At 39.4% G+C, this 22,047-nt stretch overlaps 1 protein-coding gene across 1 annotated transcript in view; it reads right to left on the bottom strand.

Annotated features, from left to right (window-relative positions):
* The window catches only part of Phkb (phosphorylase kinase regulatory subunit beta), a 186,317-nt gene that overhangs the window by 81,884 nt on the left and 82,386 nt on the right, over positions 1-22,047 (bottom strand). The window contains exons 7-11 of the mRNA XM_029532723.1: positions 19,750-19,845; positions 18,488-18,685; positions 14,732-14,789; positions 13,629-13,706; positions 10,086-10,244 (exon numbers count right to left, since the gene is read on the bottom strand). Of these exons, the coding sequence (XP_029388583.1) occupies positions 10,086-10,244; positions 13,629-13,706; positions 14,732-14,789; positions 18,488-18,685; positions 19,750-19,845 (589 nt within the window). The remainder of the gene's footprint in view (positions 1-10,085; positions 10,245-13,628; positions 13,707-14,731; positions 14,790-18,487; positions 18,686-19,749; positions 19,846-22,047) is intronic.

Here is a 22,047-nt window from a genome sequence, read left to right as displayed (position 1 = left end):
TGGCCTAGTCAGCCATCATTGGGAAGAGAGGCCCCTTGGTCTTGCAAACTTTATATGACTCAGCACAGGGGAATGCCAGAGCCAAGTAGTGGGAGTGGGTGGGTAGGGGAGCAGGGGCAGGGGGAGGGTATAGGGAACTTTCAGGATAGCATTTGAAATGTAAATAAAGAAAATATCTAATAAAAGAAAAACAGAAAAAAAAGGACATTTCATTTTCCACAATACTTTAGGTACTGCGCTTTTAGTTAATGAATACTACTGAAAAACAGACCAGGGAGTAATGATTGTAAAATGCTCTGTAGCTTTGGAAATATTTTTCCATTATAGTTCTATTTTGTGAAAACTCCCAAGCACAACTGTAATGTTGTCTAAGAAACAAAATAACCAAAGGATATTTTAGTAACTCCTGGAAATTCTTAATAATAATATGAAAATATCCCTAACAGCAGAAAAAACAGCAAGGGCAAGAACCCTTAAAAGATGAGTACTAAGTTCTTAGTGTTATTTGAACACTGAGCATCTATTAATTCTAACAACCTGTTCATTTTACAGAACACAGATACTTAAGCAAATTGTTCATAGCTAACATATGGTAGATGCACTTTTATTTAGAAAAAAAATTATTTTCAAAATCTAAACCAAACAAACACATGCTTCATTGCAGCACACATTTACATGTTAAGAATTTATTGATTTCAGTTTGGCTTATTATGTACAGTTGATCTGTATATTGATCTTCTAAAAGAACAAACCATTTGCTTAGTTCATTAATATCATCACTATGTACAAAATGTTCCACAACTGACAAGTACTATATAATATTTCGCTGTTATTATACAGAAGTGAAATTCTTTTATTTTTTATTTCTAAATGATGACAGATCAATTAAGAAAAGCTATATCCTTAGGAAACTTAAATGCTAATCTACTAAAATAGATAATAAATCATCTGGTTAGTCAAGTCCTTGAGAGAATTATTTGCATTTTTCAGGAACTGCTGCTACTGCTATGTGTATCTGTACATTCCAATTTATACAATGTGCATACAGAATACCACAGGCTGTGTACATTTTCCTCATGCCTATATCCCCAGTACCTGGCACAGTGCCTTTACCCCCAAAAGTGGAACCTCCCTAGACTGACTCACTGAATAAAACAAACTGGTGGCATTAGCATGCATTAAAACACTAACTGTTGTCACTGCATTAATTTCCATTGTGGTAAGAGTGACAAATATCCTTAGAGGATCAATGACAACACACACACACATACACATGCACACACTCACGCACGCGTGTGCGCACACACACACACACACACACACACACACAAAATCATGACTTTTGTCCCTCAGGAAACAAAGGTACGGGTCCTTAGTGAGCCAGTTCAATGGCATACATTTTCTCATGAACAGAGATGAGCATGAAGAAAATGCAAATGGTCAATGACTGAATATTTAGCATTACAATGAACAACAGACAAAAGAGGAATGGCTTTCTACAGTAACAACACAGTGCCCATCCTCAAAGGATCAAATATTTCCAGGATACTATTGTAAAGGAGGATGCAGTAAACTGCTGCCCTAGACCACATGGTGAACAGAAAGAGAGTTGATTTGGTAATCAAACTGCTGGGGCTGTCTAGGGGTGGGCTGGGGCAGAGAGCAGCAACTGGTGAGAAAAGCCTTGCCAGGTTTATGGTGCTGGGGTGCTGCTGATGGTATAGTGGTGTGAGGTGGTATGCATGAGCCTGAACCACTTGGGAGTCAAGAGCAGGGAGAGAGAGTGTGGATCAGAGCACCCTAGCAGCCAGCATGGGGATTCTGAACTGCAGTCAGCTCCTTCGGGATAATCAGAAAAGAGATGCCTATTGCCAGAGTTAGCTAGCTATAGGTGGTGGAAAGGGAAGTAATGGTTTTTTTGTTTTTGTTTTTGTTGTTGTTTTTTTTTCATGATAAACAGAAACTGGCTTGACAAGATTTCTGAGGAATGCTAAGTTTTGCTTCTCATTTCTTCTGCTTACCTGGTCAAGTCTAGCCTAAGCTGAGTCCAGGCTGTCATTCAGAGCATTGTCAGCAGCGCTGCCATTTAGGAAGCCTGCTTTGGACCTAACACGGTCCAAAACACAAAGTCCGTAAAATATAAAGGTTAAACTATTCTTCGCATTTTGCAACCAAAAAAGTTTGCAAAATATACCTTGACATTACCTCAATTAGTTTTGAGTATCAAAATGCAAACCAAATAGTATTAAGATATACAACAGAGGCTAGAAAAGAGCTTCCCGGGCAGGCATGGGGACCTAGGTTTGATCCCTGGAATCAACATTTTAAAAGCCTGGCATAATAGCATGTGCTTGCAATCCCAATGCTGGTAAGGCAGGGACAGAAAGATACCTGGAGTTTGAAAACTGCCATTCCAGTCTGAGTCTCCTACACCAGACCTATGAAGGACAATATCTCAAAACCAAACCAACCAAAACAAAACAATAACAACAACAAAAACCCAAGGTGGAGGACTCCTGGGGACTGGCACCCAAGGTAGACATCTGGTCTCCACAAGCAGGCACCTGAATATGCATTTGCACATGCTCCTTATAATCGTCCTGAGGCCTATAAGACACATTAAACGTGAGTCTTTTCTGTCAAGTAACATAAAGCTTGTGCGTAGGACAAGGAATTCCAATCTTTTTATTCTCCTTGACTGCTAACTTTTATCCAAGTGTTTCCCCTTCACCTCATAACAAACCTTTGTTATACAAAGCTGCTAACACCCCTAAGCCATGCCTCTTCCCACTCCATACATTCACAGATCTAAGTGGCTAACCCCTTCATCTTCATTTCTAATGTACTGATCCTTTCAAGACTAGCTAATCAAAAGACTGTAAGGTTCAGCTCCCAGCCAATGGGGAGAAGCCACAGTTACCACCTAGGTTAGAATAAAAACCAAGTGTATTTCCTGTACCCCTGGTGCTGATCTGTTTAGGTGAGCAAGACGCCCACCCTCTTCATCAAGAGTAGGGCTCCATGGCTCCAGATACATAGGTAGCAGAGAATGGCCTTGACTGACATCAATGGGAGAGGAGGCCCTTGGTCATGTGGAGGTTTGAGAGCCCAGTGTAGGGGGGATGGTGGAGGGATGGGGCAGGAGAGGGTAGGTAGGTGGGGGAGCACCTTCATAGAGGCAAAGGGGAGTGACAAGAGGGAGGTTGTGGATGGGGGTACCCAGGAAGTAGGATATCATTTGAGATGTAAACTAATGAAATGATTAATAAAAAAGGAAATAAAAATATAAAAAATTATTAAATAAGAAAAAAAAAAAGAGTGAAGTTGAGCCTTGTGGAGACACTTCAGTTGAAGTGGTGGTCTCTTTGTTTTCCCAATAGCCCAAATTTACTTGTAACAGGCCAATTAAGGAAACTATTTCCTCCTGGTGAAAAAAATAAAACCTGCTTCTGGCCCTGAAGAAGGCATGGAGTATAATGTTCCCTTCCTTAATCCATGAAGCTGAGCATTTCAACCACCTGGTCAAATCACCTGGGCAAGGGACAACCTTGGAAGGTTCATAAAGCCATGCTAAAGAGATAGGAAGAATAATATCCCTTTAATGACATATATACTTTAATAATTCATTTCCCACAATCCTGGCCCTTGGTACATTATCCTGTGGAACACCTATGTAGCTCTGCTGAGTCTGCCTGGTTGTCTGAGTCTTGACTCAGAAGGAAATCTATCTTTTCCTTCTTCTATCTCTTTCACTCTGAGGCTGACCAAAGCCTAGGCAACACTTTGGGCTCTCCCTCTCCCCATCTTCCTCCTGTCCTCTCTTCCACCTCCAAAGTTCCTTTCATCCTTGACATTCAGCTGCTACTCTGCCATGAGGCTGCTTGTTGACCCTCTGTTCCTGGACATAACAGCATAACTCAGAGCACAGGGTCTTCTCCCAGAGTCTCCAATCCCCTTCTACGGCCCGCTGTCTGTTTTTCCTAAACCTAATAAAATTACCCTCAAACTTTCTTCTGAGTAAGTTCTTCATTTCTTTCATTGATAAGAACCACAAAGGGGATCCTAATTTCTTTGGTAACACTATTATACCAAAAAGGAATCAGTTTTTTAAAATATGTTTTTAACTAGACTGGTGAACAGTGACTAGCAATGGCTCAGCATCTAAAAGTACTCTCACAACAGACTAGAGTTTGGTGTTCACAACCTATGTGAGGCAGGTCTATAAGGCAAGCTGTCTTTCACAGTCAGCGCATAAACGAAAACAAGAAACAAGTTAGCCTCATTACATACACAGAATATTTGCTTTTTCAGAATAACAAGACCACAAAGGTTACAGATATCAGAAGCACTCTGCACACTTGGGAATACACCCTCAATTATAAACTGTGTCACTCTGGGTAAGCTGCTCTCCCAGAGAAGCAATGAGAATTACTTAGGATAATAATTGTGAAATGATAGTGAATTATGCATTATTGTCGAACACTACCCAGGCTCAAGGCACATAGCTTTCTTCACATTACAATTTGCTAATTGGTATACTTGAGATTCATAATAGTTAATTTTTATTGTCAACTTGATCAGATTAGGAAATACTGAGAACACTGGGGCATACGCTTGACTGAGAGGGCATTTCCAGAGGGGATTAATTTGGAGGAAGGCCTATCCTAAGCGTGGGTGGCACCATGCCATAGGCACTCGTCAGTACTGAACAAGGTGGGGAAAGGATTGCGCCAGCGAGACACCAGGTCCATTGCCATGAGGGCATGCAGCTTCACATTCCCATTGCCACCATGCTACTCCCGCCATGATGGACAGGAGTCCGTGAGCCAAAGTAAATCCCTTGTCCTCTAAGGCACTTCTCATAAGGTCATAGAAATTAGAAAAGTTTCTAATTTTTCATAATTTTAATGAAAAATGTCTAGCCCTAGTAGCAATTAAACAAAATGTTTGGGTTTTTTTTTAAAGAAAACCACTCATCTGTACAACAATGTGCTTATAATACCTGCGGTACACCTCAGGTAACTGCAGCCTGGCAGACACCCCAGGTAGAATGGCCGCCATTAAGAAAACAAAAGACAGCAGAAGCTGGCCAGGATGTGGGAAGAGTAATCCTATGCACTGTTCGTGGGAGTGTAAACTGTGCAACCACTACAGACATCAGTGTGAGGTCCTCAGAAAGTGACATCTATACCACTCCTGAGTGTATATCCAAAGAACTCTACACACCACAGAGATACTTGCTCATCCACACTCCATGCTGTTCTATTTACAATAGCTCTGAACAAATCAGCCAAGATGCCCAACAACCGAAGAATGCAGTTAATGAATGTGTGTGTGTGTGTGTGTGTGTGTGTGTATTTTTCATGAACTGGGGATTCTGTTGAGTGAGTAACCCAGGTCCAGAAAGACAAACACTACATGTTCTTTCATCTGCATACCCTAGCTTTGAGTTTTCAGGTTTGTATGTTCAATCTGGAGTGTCTGTAGAGGCCAGCAAGTCAGAAGATGCAAGGGAGAGTGAAGGTGAAGACCATAGGCGGGCAGGTAATAGAACATATACAATAAGAATGGAGGGGAGAAAGCCAGCATGGAAAGGTCTATGCCAAGATGGGGGAAGAGGGAACCTTAATCCAAACCAAGAATATATGAGAAAGCTTTATGGAAACTTATCTACTGTCTAAGCTGTGTAAAAAATATAATTAAAAAGGAAAACTGAGGCTGGGTGTGGTACATGTCTATAATACCATCATTTGAGAGGCAGAGGTAGGCAGATCTCTGTGAGTTTGAGGCCAGCATTATCTACATAGCAAGTTCCAAGCTAGCCAGAGCTGCAAAGTAACATCCTGTCTCAAAAGAAGAAGCCAAACTAAACCAGCAAATAAAAACCAATCAAACAAATCATGGATGGGTAATCAGCATGGGTAATTCTGCACCCATAATCCACAAAGTATTAAACAAAATTCCCAGTGCAAGGAGAAAAACCATTTTATGAGCTGGTCAGTGTAGTCCCAGAGGCTCCCAAAGGCCACTGCCATTACTGTTGGCTGCTCACTGAAATTACAAAGACATCTATTACTATTACTAAAGACCGTATTATGAATGATACCACATATGTCATTTAACAGAGAAAAAAGTTGGAACTGACCTGAAAACTTCCTCCTTGCTCAGAAACTTTGGTAGTACTGGGAAGTGCTATCCAGGGTGGGAGGGGGAGGGGGAAAGGGGCAAAAATATCATCACCAGGCGACCCAATATTACCTTTGTTTTACACTACCAATCTGCCAGGTAAGCTGTATTAACAGAAACAGGCATGGCTATATTGGGGATAAAAAACAACTTGCTGACTTAATGTGAGGCCTGATCTACAAGATGGAATTCATGCTTAGTGTTATAAACCTGGTCAAGAGCCCATGACTGGGGGCTTCCTTCAGGCACCCTGTGTGCTGGAGGAATGGCAGACATGAAACTGTGAGCAGTGTTAGATCAGAGCTGTTTACAGTTAAAGAAAAGATACCACATAGCCAACACTTGAAAGGAACACATAGTAAAACTTATTTCTTAAAGACAAAAGAAGAAAAGCTATTAGGTGGGGACAGTTCCTCTTAATAGACAAATAATATAGACAGCTTGGCAAGGATGTTTGGGGGATGAGAATTTGGAGTTTGCTGGTGAAACAGCCAGACTGTGTCACAATTTCAGTAATCTTTGGATTCAGCTTGTCTAGGGGGATAGACATGAAAATGTGAAAATATGCACTTGTATCCAATGACAAATACTGCAACCATAGGATTGAGTCCTGAAGACCTTCTTCTATGTGTGATGGTGACTGGATAGGATACCATAAGACTAGACTTTAATTAAAAACTGGTTTTGGAGATGGACATAGTGGCACACACCTTTAACTCAAAACTAGAAGCAGGGGCAAGCAGGATCTTTGAGTTCAACGTTAGCCTAGTTTATAAGAGTGAATTCTAGGCTAGCCAGGGCTACACAGAGAAATTCCAACTAAAAAGCAACAAACTCTACTTGTACTTGACACGATATAATCATTATGAGAGCTGGTGTTTTGTTGGTTTTATTATTTGAAGAGACCATGACTAGAGAGAACCTACTACTAAGCTTATCTGGTTTTTTGTTTTGTTTTGTTTTGTTTTGTTTTGTTTTGTTTTGTTTTGTTTTGTTTTTTCAAGACAGGGTTTCTCTGTATAGCCCTGGCTGTCCTGGAACTCACTTTGTAGACCAGGCTGACCTCGAACTCAGAAATCTACCTGCCTCTGCCTCCCCAGTGCTGAGATTAAAGGCGTGAGCCATCACGCCCAGTTTACTAAGTTTATCTTGGTAAATGGACATGCTGCCAATGCCCTCTTCATAGTGTTTATATGTACACCCATAGATTAGTGGTGCTTCCAACCTTAGTCAGCAAAGCTGCTTTCTGTAGTGGGCAGTGGTTAAACAGTGACCTATAACCAGTCAAAAGAAGTGACTCAGTCATAAAAGAGACATCTCTATCACTCTTCCACCTGCCTGCCGCCTCAATGCTCAGGGTATATGTACAAGGCAGGTGAGAAAGAGCGGGAGGATGGCGAGGAGTATTCCAAATGTCATTTGGAAATGACATGGCCATTGCACTCAGGAATGCACACAAGCTGTGGATACACACAGAAGACCTGCTCAAGACTGAGAATGAGATCAGACCTATCAACACTTCTATGTGGGTGGGAGTGGGGGGATGACTAGGGGTTACTGGCAATTAATAACTGCAGGGAAGGGGCAGGTATGTTTCTTGAGTGATATAACCACTGTAAACTTGCCTATGCATCAGGAAATGAGCCCAGGCCCACACCAACACCCATGATTAAACTCAGTGGGTCATAGAGAACAAAGTCATGAAAGTAGCTAGACTTGCTGGGAAGAAGAAGGGCTCTAGATACTGTGGGAGGGAAGAATAGAAAGTAATGGGAGTAAATATGATCAAAATAAATTATATATTGTATGAAACTGTCAAAGAATAAATAAAAATATCAGGAGAAGGCTTAAATAAAACCAAGGAGGTATAAAAAAGCCTTACAGAAACCCACTACTTCATTAGCTACCTTAAAAAGTACTCTGTACTCTATAGCACAATCTTAACTGATGGGTGTTAAAGTTTCTAATTTAAACAAGAGCTGAAATCACTACAGATGACAAATCAAGTAGATCTTAAAATATATCATGTGATTTAAAATACTCATTTATAATTTACTTATTAAATAGAAACTCGGACTTTCACGAAGTTCATTTTCTAAGAAAAAGAATATATTGTAAAAAATTAATCATTTTCCAAAAATAATGTGAATTCAGAAAACAGCATACATATTATCTTTCTTGATCATTACAATAAAAGGCACATAGTTCTGTTGCATAAAATTCACTTAGGGATACACACAGCATAGCATCCTCAGTAGATTTCAGTAGGATAAAAACTGACCTGAACTAGTGAAAGCCAGGGTATTTCTAAAGATTCACTTTGCTATAACTCTTATGTAAAAATACTAAGTCCAGATAACTGCTTATAAAATGTCACTGTGAAGGTACGAAGCTGAGGTTCCTTTAATGAATAAATACAACTTTATTAGTAAATATGGTATCTAGAATCTTATGACCATCCATGGACATTTGATGTGTTATAAGGAATTCAGGGCAGCGGTTAAATAACCCAGCCTGTAAATTCTCACCCTGCACACACATTACGATGATATGGCTAGGCCATGATGGTGGGGTACAACACAGCCTTTTCTCTTCCCAGATGAAAATCTCCATATGGCTTCATGAAATGTGCCCCCTGTGTGCTCTCTAACATGTTTCAGAACTTTGGTAGGAAGAGAGTCTTCTTTTAAGGCAGTTTAGAGCATTTCTTGCTTGTTTTGTCCACTGAATAGAAATGGAAGCATGAATTTTACATTCTTGTGCACAGGAAAATGCTGCCTATGTTAACAACCTGCACACATTCAGCACTTTGATTTGGAGTGAGAATGGACATGATTTTTCTGCTGAGGGAGAGCATTGTTAACTTCCTCTTTTTTAAAGGTCAGTTTTACATGACCATGGGGAATATAGCCAATTCTGGTTCCTGGTTCATCAGCTTTCTCCAGGGCCTTTGAGGGGTTACCACTCTTTCCAACTGCAGCAAGTCCAACCTCACTTGGTCACATGGTACAGGAGACTTGGAAAACATATAGAAGAGAACTGGAAAGAGCATTGGTTTGGGTTGTTTCCCTGGTTTTTGTCTGCTCTTGTGTAACCTGTACAAAAACCTCAAACTGAACACTGGGAATTTGGCCTCTGAAATCTTCATCCCTCATGGATGATGAAAACTAGCCAAAGATGATCCCTCTTCCAGCACAAACACACATTTAAATATAAATATTCAAAATTACGAAGACAATAGTATTGCATACAGAGAGAAGATTGGTTTTTTTAGTCAGCTTGTTTCATAATCTGTCACACAGGGATTGTGACTCTAAAATGACAGCCTTTTTGATAAAAATGTTATTAATACCTGACATTTTATAGAAGTATGGGATAGGAAGATGCAGAGGAAGTTGATTGTCTTTGTTAAATTTGTTCATGCATATTCTGATTCAGTTATAGAAATAGGTAAATAATTATTATTCAAATAATTGTAAATAAAGAGTTTTATTAAGCCAGTAGGTGAGAAAGAAAATTACCAACATATATTTACTGGAGAAAAAGAGAACTTTCAAAGACGATCATATGGTTTACTGAAGCAATGGTCAAGCATGCCTGTTAAAGTAAGTCAAGAATAAGTCAGAAATGTTCTCATATCACACAAAAGCAACTATAGTTTTCATAGCCTTCTGCTAGAAGCTCCAAGTTGAATGTAGACACAACCATAATGTGCTTTACTTTCTGGAACTGTTAGACACCATTGATACCTTTCCAATCTAGACACCCCCAAAGAACTAACTGTGAAGTTCCACCCAAATCCAATTCCACCCAAAGGAAAAACATAACCCCAAGATATATTTATTCCTAACAACTGGATAACAGAGAAAGAAAATAGGTTCCGAATCTTCTCCACTTACCTAGGAGTTTTGCAATGATATAAAGAGCTTGTCCCCAAAGAAACAACTTCCCATCGCGGCCACAGTTACTTGGAAACCGCTTCTGACTACCAGGGTTTCTTTTTTCAAATTCTACAAAGTCAGCTGGCACATAATAGTACTTTGGTACAACAGGATATCCTACAGAATTAAAGACAAAACAAAATTAAAACAAAGCAGTGTTCTTTCCAAATTTGTCTTTGAAGAATCCTTGAGGTCAGGACAGGAGAGACAGGGGTGGCTTGTAGAGGAACAAATCCAGTGAACTATAGAGAAGTGTGACACTCTGATCCTCTCAGATATTGTTACAATATATAAAATATAAAATATATGGAGAAGACTTTCTTGATTTTAGAATGAATCCAATAGTATATTAGGCTTTAGGCAGCTATGTATGTATATCTCCTCTAACAGCAAACAACTTTAGCGCTCTCTCTCTCTCTCTCTCTCTCTCTCTCTCTCTCTCATATATATATATATATATATATATATATATATATATATATATATGTGTGTGTGTGTGTGTGTGTGTGTGTGTATGTATATATATGTGNATATATATATATATATATATATATATATATATATATATGTGTGTGTGTGTGTGTGTGTGTGTGTGTATGTATATATATGTGAATATATATGTATATATAGAATATATATAGATATTCAAAGCCATAAGAAGTTATTTTAAATAGGATTAGCCTATAGAAGCACTGTAAATGATATTCTTTAATCTTTAATGAAGAATTATAATTCTGAGCCCTCTGTTGGTACAAATAAATACCTATTTATATATTAAGCCCATATTCTACCGTTCAGTATCGCTGAACAAAAGAAAAAACAATATTTTCTTAGAACATATCGGCCTCCCTCCCTCCCTCCCTCCTTCCTTCCCTCCCCCCTCCCTCCCTCTCTTCCTTCTTCTCTGAGTGACATTGCCTTCTCCCAGTCAGTACCAAGTGCATCTGGGAAGTGTCCTGGGGAACCTACCTGTGTGGCCAGCCCAACGCCCCAGGCATCTACACTCAAGTGTGCAAGTATAAACGGTGGCTGGATGAAACCATGAAAACCTATCACTAATGTGCCAGGAGTTGAGCTGTGAGCCCCCAAGGTTGTGCTCATGGGGTAAGGACATCATGCAGCCCTATAAAGTCCTGTCTGGCTTTACCTTTCCACCAAGCCATAGCCAAACCTCAACGCTATGTTAAGTTTATAAACCAATCAGAACCCCAGAGACCTAAAAGCAAATCAAGACAAGGGACTAAGAAACCTGAGGGCTGTGGAAGATGCCAGAAGACTAAAGCTTTCCAATGCAAGAGCTGGAGATTCCTACAGTCCTTTATTGGAAAGTGTCTGGTAACTGTGAGACCTTCACACAATTCCTTTGACTCAGGCCATCCCTTTCTAGAGAGTTCTTGAAAAAAAAAATTGAACCAAGTTTGGATTCATTACATTACTTAATGTAGAGGAAGAAAAGTATGGAAACTGTTAACATGTTCAAAATAGTAAACTATTTAAATGGGAGTTCAATTTCTCTCATTATGAAGTTGTGAGAAATAATGCCTACGGTGTAATATTTAGCCTTATGCAAGAGAGACTGTTGTTGAATGATGTTTAATGGGGACTACATGCCAAATGAATACTGATGAGACAGAATAAAATCTAAGTGATATTGAGAAAAAAGAAAAAAAAAACTTTTAAAACTACACCTTTCAGAAATTAAATAATTATTTAAGATATACCATGCAAGGTGCGGCAGACAGTTATTTTGTTACAGCAATCCACAGTAAACTTAATTTTGTAATAAAATTAAAGAAGAGCTTTGAAACTAGGCTGCCTTCTTCATGCATGAATTGATAGTGATATACATGTCTACAATCAGAGAAAGGGATTATGGTCTATGAGGAATACTGTGAACAGTACTCTGAACATGAAGCCATAGAGTATGATAGGTAACCACTTTCATGTGTCCATGATCCCTTCTTGAATACTAAAAGGCCTGATTCCAGAAATTTCAAATATTTCATTATTGTATAATTACTCAAGGAGACAAGTATATATTGAAGACACAACTCCTTTAAAAATTTAGTATTAATTTTTAATTTAAAAATCTTCACCTATGAAGATATTATAACTTCTAACATTACAAGCACTGAAAGGGTAAAACAAAATATGAAGTATTTAATTGAAGTATTCCTGGAATCCTGTGTGTGCAGGCACACACACATGCACAGGAACACACAGAGTCACAAACTTCATGTGCAACAGGAATGGGGCCCAGTGCTATGAATGGCAGTTCATACATTATGCCCATCAGTCTATGTATATGTTTTGACTAGCACATCAAAATTTAACTTACATACAATTTTCAAAGCTATTCTCATGAGACTATAATTCTGTTAATATTTCCAAAGCCCAAAGATATCTAGAATACTGCCCTTGAATTTCTTTGGATATTCCACGATTATGTGTTTTTATGGGCCCTGCTGGTGCTTTAAGCCAATATATTCTTACTCCTAAGATTTGGCATTTTAACTAACTCTAAAACATTAAATCCCTCTTCCAAAAAGGACATCTCAGTACAAGAGCAAACATCCAAATATAACGCTAAAAGCCCCAGATGCATCTCCAAAGAGGAGTCTAGAATGCCCAGTCAACCTTCTTGCTTTTAGCCCAGAAAAGTCTTTTCAGGCCACCCTCTGAAGGTCTGCAGCTTCATTCACTATGTTGGCTCATGTTATGTCAACTAGATAGCCAAACTAGAGGCACCTGCAAGAAGGGACTTCAAATGAGAAAATGTCTCCATAGACAGAGCAGTAAGGCCTTTTATTCATTAGTGATGGGGAAGGGTCCAGTCCATTGTTCTGTCCCTGGGCTGGAGGTCCTATATTCTATAAGAAAGCCAGCTGAGCAAGTTAGGGAAGTGAGCCATCTTTCCATGGCCTCAGCATAAGCTCCTGGCTTCAGGTCCCTGCCCTGTTTAAGTTCCTGTCCTGATTTCTTTGGATGATGAATAGTAATATGGAAGTGTAAGTCAAATAAACCCTTTCTTCCCCAACTTGCTTTTTGGTCATGGTGTTTCATTACAGCAATAGTAACTCTAACTAAAACACTCACCTAGCCGTACAATTTTGATGGCTTGCCTAAAAACTGTACTGTACACTACACAGAGTAACAGAACTATACCATAAACATCACCCAATACTGTCCATGTGCAAACTACCTCCGTATCATCACAGCCATGACCGCCTACATTCATGACCACCTACATTTATGACCACCTACATTCATGATCACCTACATTCATGACCACTTACATTCATGACCACCCCTGTCATGCCTAATAAACTGCTTTTGTAAAATACATTTGTTAAGCTAAATTAATAAAAATTATTCTGATTTCAGTTGTGGACTCATTTATTTTTCAGTCTAATTCAGATAAATCTTATAAAGGGCCCATGAACACATTTCAAATGAACAAGGAAACACTGATGGAAAGAATTCTTGATAAAAGAACTATACCTTCTGTGGTCTGGTGAAGCAAAGGTGTCAATAGGTCCTGATATTCCTTGACTTGTTCAAGATTGCCTCTAAAAACACCTAAAACATAAAATACAAAACCCAACACTGGCTTTGTTTAATAAGCAAAGTTTTTCCCTTATAAAAAACTTCTACGTCCTTTTAAAATTATTGTGCCAAAGTTTATGTAAATGAAAACATAAAACTAAAGAGAAATGCAAATATGTATGACATTTATATAGCAATTGATTTTTGAAAGTCATGTTAGCATTTAGAATTAAATATTGAATTAATTGAAATTTCACTAATACTTAAACATAAAAGGCATAGTCAATATCATGATCATAGAATTCATGACTTCTATGATAAGCTTTTCTTTATAAGTATGAGCAAGATACTGGCATCAGCATTAAAGACTTCTAGGTGGTGTAAGAAATTCTTTAAGCACATAGACAGTAAGGACAGAAATCTAAGGTTGTCCTCTGACTTCCAGTCGTGTGCCATGGCATGCATGCCTCTGTACTCACAGGAATTCATGTGCAGACATCATAAACACATACACATACACCATATGCGCATACACATGATATTTTCAAAAATTCTATAAAAATTTGACATTCACTCAAAAGCAGAACAACATAAAAATACAGAGTTGTTACTATCACTGAAGTCTAATTTATAGCTAGATGAATGGAATCATTCATTTCAGATATTTTTATTACTTCTATTTAGTGTGTTTGTGTGTGCATGTTTATACGAATGTTCAGGTGAATATTCATGTGTGTACTTGTGTGTGGAAGCCAGAGATTGACACTGGGTGTCTTCCTTAATCCCTCTCCAACACTATGAGACAGGGTATCTGAACTGAGCCTGGAGCGCATTCATCTGGTTAATCTGGTTGGCTAGTGGCTTCAAGGACCCACCTTATCTCAGCCCCAGCACTGATGTTACAGTGACGTGCTTTCCAGGCAGGTGCTGGCAATTAGACCCAGGTTCTCATGCTTGCATGGCAAGCACTTCACTCATGGAGCCATCTGCCCAACCCTCAGCTATTCTTTATGCCACTCGTATTCTGCATCTTAAATTTTAGGAAGAAGTTCACTTACCATCAATCATCATGTAAAGAAAGAATATGGGAAATTCACATTCAATGCCATCAAACAGCTAAAAAAGAAAGTAAAACATTAAGATTTCTATTAACAAACTATAGCAACTACATTTTAGGTTATATGCAAGGGGTTTATTTACAGTAATAAATTCAACTTGAGACCAATTGTTCTTTATGTATTTTTCAGAACTTTTATTCAAAAGCTCATTCAACTCATTAACTAGGAGTCACTAAATGAATATGTAGTAAGTACTCACTAACTAGAGCAGTGATTTTTAAACTTCCTAATGCTGCAACAAAGCATTTAACACAGTTCCACATGTTGTGGTGACTTCCAATCACAGAATTATTTCACTGTTACTTCATAACTGTAACTTTGCTACTATTATGAATTATAATCTTCGGTATATTTAATAATGTGATCCCCAAAGGGATCAGATCATCACCCACAAGCTGAGAACCACAGAGCCAGAGAAAGTTAGAAAGTTAGACATTTTGCCCTGAGAGGCTCACAGGCCAGTGAAGAGGCTGGCAAATAAATCACTACACAGTACACACTGTCCATATACACACTGTTCAAACACACACTGTCCATACACACACTGTCCATACACACACTGTCCATATACAGTGTCCATTCATACACTGTTCATACACACACTGTCCATACACACAGTACACACTGTCCATACACACACTGTCCATACACCCACTGTCCATACACCCACTGTCTATACACCCACTGTCCATACACACACTGTCCATACACCCACTGTCCATACACACACTGTCCATACACACACTGTCCATACACACACTGTCCATATACACAGTGTCCATTCATAAACTGTTCATACACACACTGTCCATACAGACAGTACATGCTGTCCATACACACACTGTCCATACACACACTGTCCATACACACACTGTCCATATACACACTGTCCATACACACACTGTCCATACACACAGTGCACACTGTCCATACACAGCCCACCAGGAACAGAAATTAAGAAACATCTGATTCTGTCTTGAGCATCAGGGAAGGGTTATATGGTGAGAAAGCAGCTAAATGATGCACAGAGCAGAGTAGAAAGGACAGTCTCATGGGGGAGAAAGCATGTTAAAGAAACTATCACAATTCAGTAATTCTAGAATGTACAGGTAGAAGCAGGAAAAGCTGAATCCTGGCAGGTGGGCGGGAAGATGCTCAAGACCTCCACAGCCAGGAGACCTGAAGGTCAGGGACCAGTGGACACCGAGAAGGATCCGAGTCTTTCTTATACTGACTCCCAGGCTGGGCTGTTGGCAGTACTTAGGAGTCATGGAGCAAGAAATAAGGAAATCAACTCAAAGCCATAAGAGCAATTCAAAGAGAAAAAAATGACAAGCCAGACCCATGTGTCTCAATTTGAGCAAAGTAACTCATGTGTAATACAGGCTATATTGTACCATACCCAGCCTCCACTAACCTGATGCCAACTCAAGCAATAATCTGCAATCTACAGATGCTGTCCAGTGTGGAGCTGGGTGACAAAATGGTCCCATGTTATCAACTACTAGGTTAAGCCAATACAGAAAAGGGGGGGGAGGGTATTTCTAAAGAGGATAAATCAGTCACATTTTGTGAATGATAAAAGTAGTTAAGTGGCTGGGGATGGCAAGATGATTCTAGGGGAGGGACTGACACTTGTTAAATCTGAGAATGTTAGCTCCATCCCTGTGATCCATGCTCACCATGGCACTCTCATACAAATGGTCATGTGCGTGCAAATGCATAACACACACACACACACACACACACACACACACACATACACACACACAATTAAAATGTGTAATTAAAAAAAAAGATGGTTGAGTGGTAAGGAGATGCCGAACGGAACTCAGATATGGGCCTAGGCAGAGGAGTAGGAGCTAGATGAAGGCAGACTGAACTAAAGATGTGTGTCTAGCAGCAGGTGCACACATAGGGGGACACTTTAAGGCACACTCTGAGTCAGGAATAGAGTACATCACTAGCTACAATAGCGGGGAAAGCTTGGTAGGAAGAAAAGCACAATGAGGATGGATCACAGAAGTAGAAGGAGATGGAGATTGACAGGGGGGAGGGAGAGAGGAGAGGAGAGGAGAGGAGAGGAGAGGAGAGGAGAGGAGAGNAGAGAAGAGAAGAAAGAGGTGGTCATAGGAACTAGAATACACCAAAACAGAGAGCACAGTTAATACAGACAACAAGAGATTCAGCAACATATGATGAGCAAAGCATTCATTTTAACCCAGTCACTGAAACTGCCTGAAACCAGCCTAGAGCCTGCAGGAGGCAAACAAGGTGTCCCCTGCCAGTGCTACTATTTTGAAAGCTTGTGAGAACATCCTGAGGTAAGGCTGGGCTGGCAGGTGACAGAGCAAGGCACTAGAGGTCGGCTTTGAGAATTATGACTCAGATAGTTTTGGCCTCCGGCTTGACTGCCCATGAGATACACATAGTTCACTCTGCCACAGATGTTAGCCACCTAAAAGACATGCCTTCCCTATTTTGGTGGACTGTATTCCCTGAACTATGAGCCAGACATAAAAAGCAAGCACTATACTGGGTCTACACAAAAACACTGACATGCTGTTCAGGGTCAAGGCTCCAGACAAAAACCAGACCAAAAGGTGAGTGAGGGTTTTGTTCATATCTTTAGTAATGGGCACTATTGTGTTTATGACAAAGGAGTAAGTTGGGGAAAGCAAAAGGGAAGGAGGGTAGAAATAGAAAAGATAAGGAACAGAGACTCATGTCTTATCAGAGAAGAAAATGCTCAGTGGGATCCCCCAAAATGAGTAGAAACATAGGGCACACATACACACAGAGGTGCACATGTGCATATTTATATCTGTAGATTTCTCCTTACAGAATACTTCAAGAAAGAGAGGCAGCACCTTCTATGAGAGAAGACACAGTGTTAAGTGTCACTGAAAGGGAAAGGTGCAGTGGAGGACACCAACCAGAAACAAAAGGTTACCAGGAGGAACAGGGCAGAGAGCTGAGAACCTGTGTCCAAGGTTGTCTGTAGGGGAAGTTCCTACAGGACCACACAGCAGAACTGAGGAGAAGAGAGAGCAGTGACATCCACTGACCAACCAGGGCATACCAGAGTTTAGATGGCACGCGTTCAGTCTGTGGCTTTCTCTAGCGTTCTTCAGCAGATGAAGGAAGGAGTGGGTGAAGGACCACAAGGTATTCTGCTTTGTAGTAGGGTCTCCCTGTATATCCCTGGCTGGCCTGGAACTCGCTATAGACCAGGTTGACCTCAAACTCACAGAGCTCTGGATGCCTCTGCCCCTAAGTGCTGACATTAAATGCAGAAACCACTATCTCCAGCTCTGGATATTAGTTTTAATGAAATCATTTGCTGAATAACATAAACACAGATGATAAATAGAAACAAAATCATGTAAGAGAAATAGGCAAAAGACTAAAAATGCTAAAAATACTGTTTAACCAATGAATCTATGTGGCCACTTTGGTAAGAAGAGTTAATACTTATTGATCAGTTACTACCTATCAAGCACAGTTCTAAGCATTGATATATAATAGCAGTCAATCCCGAGAAAAAGCTCATGGTATAGGAGCTATTACTTTTAGTTATATATAATGTTAACACAGACAGGTGGAGCAGGATCTGAAATTAAGAAGTCAGTCTCCTCCTGGGTCAGCGTTTGCTGCCACTTGCATGTGCTACCGGCAGGGACCAGTGAATGATACCTTAATCTCTGCTGGTTTGTAATAGCGTCTGTTGGGATCTTCCAATGGCGTTCTGTACCCATCTCGCAAGAAACGCTTAAATCCATATTTTCCTTTCAATTTTCTTATCACTTTATCAAGTGTCTGGCTGAACAGCGCTTCATCATCCAAGGCAAACGCAGGGTAACTGATGCATGGGAGCAGGGCAGCATCTGTGTTCTGGGGTCATTACAACAAGGAGACTATAAATGTCTGCAGTGAGATGACCAACAACAGTCCAAAAACAGTCATGACAAACTAAAGCTAAGAAGCTTAACAGATGACAAGGATCTCATGACAGGCATTCCTATGGCGTGGTTTGTAAACTTGATAAGATAGGTAGCACTTTACTCATAACTAAAAGAATTTTCAAACGTTATTATCAGGCTGGAACTTAAAATTATAGTTGAACATAATGTAAAAAATTAATGCTTACTTCCACAACTTAGTTAACAGAGCAATTTACCATAATAATGAAAAGGAGAAAACAAAAGGCCCAACAGCTGAGTAATTATCATCCATTGGAATTTATAATGCAGAAGCAATTAGAATTTCTACTATAGAAATCTGTTTATTGATTGGAAACATTCTTGTTCATAGAAAAACACTATTCTAGTTTCTTAAAACAAAGTCACGTTCACTAAAACACGTGGAAACATGTCAGGATGTTGCCAAAGAAGATTTAAGTGGTAGAATAGACGGACAGAACATCATTGAAAAAACAAATAATACTTTGTTACTGGTTTTTTATTCACTACAATCTGGTACGAATCATGTAGAAGAGTAACATATTCTACTTGGGGTAGCTTTTGTAGGATGAAATCATAAACAATCCCTGGAAAAATGTGCTGTCAGGTAGAGTAAATATACAGAAGTTCATCAGACAAAGAGAAGGAGACTCAGGTATGCCCCACTTCTGTGCCTAGATGATATATATTTTCTGAAGCCCCCATTTTAAAAATATAGTTTCCTTTGTTTAGGCTACTTTTGCTAATTTCTCCAAAAGAGAAATAATATCTATTTCTCTGTTGTCTAACCAAAAACTTAAAGGACTGAACAGCTTTGCCTATGACTGTTTACTTCCTGCCTGAGCCCTGGAGGTTGGAGGACAGAGGCAGATCTATATCACATCTTCTTATCCTGCAGGAACTACACACTGTAATGTGCTTTCTTGAAGAGAGTGTAAAACAAAATAAAAACTGTAAATGAGAATTTGTTTTCAGTTTGCTGTAACATCATCTCACATGAGAGCGTGATTCTCTGGGTAGCAGTGAGCACAATGTCTGCCTGTTGCGATTGTGAGCATCGAGATCCACAAATATAACTGACCAAGAACAGCCCTGGAAATAGAAAAAGAAATACATTTCAGAGAATTGTAAACCATATGGCATTCTTTTTATGAGACAAGGCAATCCAAAAACTTTCCATCACTGAATGCAATGTGTAAGAGACTATTAAAGACCTCAGTTGTAACTAAATATTTGTTTTATAGATAAATGGATTTGTGTTTGTGCACCACATGCATATCTGATGTCCATGAAGACCAGAAGAGTCCCTCAGATCCCCTGGAAGTGGAGTTCCAGACAGCTGTGAGCCTCTATGTGGCTGCTGAGAACTAGACTTGAGTTCTCTGGAAGAGCAGCCAGTGCTCTTGAGCACTGAGCTGTCTTTTTTACCCCTAACTTTTCTTTCTTTATGTTTTTAGTATTCTCTGAATTTCTTGAAACAATCTTATAATAATCATTAAATATTATTTTTATATTTTCCTCTTTTCTTATAAATCATGCTTTGATTTTATAAGATGTCTAATAAATTACATCCATTTTAATGAAGAAACAAACAGTTTAGCTAGTATGATATGAGATAAAGGAAGAAACTATTTTGATTCATAAATCTGAGTTGTAAACCCACCTAAATAATTTTAATTACATGATAAAACTAAACAAATTTAGGTATCAATCTAGAATTGGGTAGAATAAATTTCTAGAATGAGTCTTCATTAACATTATCTAGTAAAACAGAATAATTCCTTATTCAAATCAGCATCTTTAATAAATCTTTAACCCTCACAAAAAAACTTGGTAACAGGAAATGAGTGAGGCTCTCTCAGTAGCTACACTGGGGTGAAACAGAGAGCCCTAGGATCCCTACATGTCGACTGAATGTAGAGAGTCCCCTAGAGTATCTTGCCCATCAGAGTACAACATACTTCACTTTGAGGAAAAACAAGAATGAATTTGAACACTGCTCCAGAACACACAGCTGACCCAGATATGAGGTACATAGTACCTCACGCCTGGCTCAGATGGACAGTGACACTAAGTCCAGATCAGCTGGGAAGGAGAAGTCCAAAGCCAGAGCCTAGACTCTGGTGGAAGCAGCAGCAAGCAGACTGTTAGAAAGAATGGCAGGAAAATAAGTGGGTTAGGGGTCTGTGAATACACAAGAGGACAGGAACTATAATGGCCAATAATGGTCTGAAATTGCACCAGATAGATAGATAGATAGATAGATAGATGATAGATAAATTTGTGACTAAAAAGGCAAATTTGGCAACTCTTTCCATCATGTGATAGTAAATAGTAAAACTACTATTTTCAAGGCAGAAATAAATAACTTTAGTTCAGTAAACTCCTCAAGTATTTATAGATGCCCCAATTTTCAGTTGCTAGCCTTTAAGATGCATGCCTAACAGAAAATAATCTCATAAGGTGACTTCCTCCTAAAACAGAGATACAATACTAACCTCTGTATAAAAATATATGTCATCCTATAGGCATCATAACTCAGGATTCCAGGGGGGGGGAATAAACAACAACAAACAAACCCTCAAAATCAAACAAGGACACAGACAGCTAATACGCCTTTTAGAAGCAAGTCTTTAGAATTATAGAGGAAAGCCCGCACAAAATTATCACCTGCTTGAAATCCTTTTTGAACCTGCTTGAATGCACTTTTAGGCCTACAGATTTCAAAGGAAGGCAAACATCTGCTCTGTTCTGAACACTTTGCAGAACATGAGCAGTCTGTCATCACCAATTACAGACTTTGACCTCTGTGAATTTGTCAGTCTCTTGACTTCCTCAATTAAAGGCAAGAACAGGAAAGGATGTGTTATAGGAATTACTTGAAAAAAAAAAAGCCTATTAATTTTGGCTGTTTGATATTTATTTTATAAGTGTCTTACTTAGATATATGTCTGTGCCTCACATATGTGCCTGGTACCCACAGAACTGAGAACAGGATGCCAAGTCTCTTACTACTGCAGTTGTAGATGGTTGTGAGTTGCCATGTGGGTGCTGAGAACAGAACCCAGGACCTCTGAAAGAACTCTTAACCACCAGCCATCTCTCCAGTACCCAGTTTGATTTTTATCTTTCACTTTCTAAAGCCACAACTCCGCATAATATGCTGACTCTACCAAGAGCCTCTTTACAGCTAAGAGCTCAAACTGTTCTGCCCAACTTAGTATCTGTCATTGCTTGTTCGAATAGATGTTCAAGATGATTGTCCTTGATCATTACCATGAGAACATGAGTTTT

Source organism: Mus pahari, chromosome 20 (genome assembly GCF_900095145.1).
Source record: "Mus pahari chromosome 20, PAHARI_EIJ_v1.1, whole genome shotgun sequence".
Classification (NCBI taxonomy): domain Eukaryota; kingdom Metazoa; phylum Chordata; class Mammalia; order Rodentia; family Muridae; genus Mus; species Mus pahari.
The sequence above is the reverse complement of the archived record's forward strand: the minus strand, read 5'-3'. Positions and strand labels throughout refer to the sequence as shown.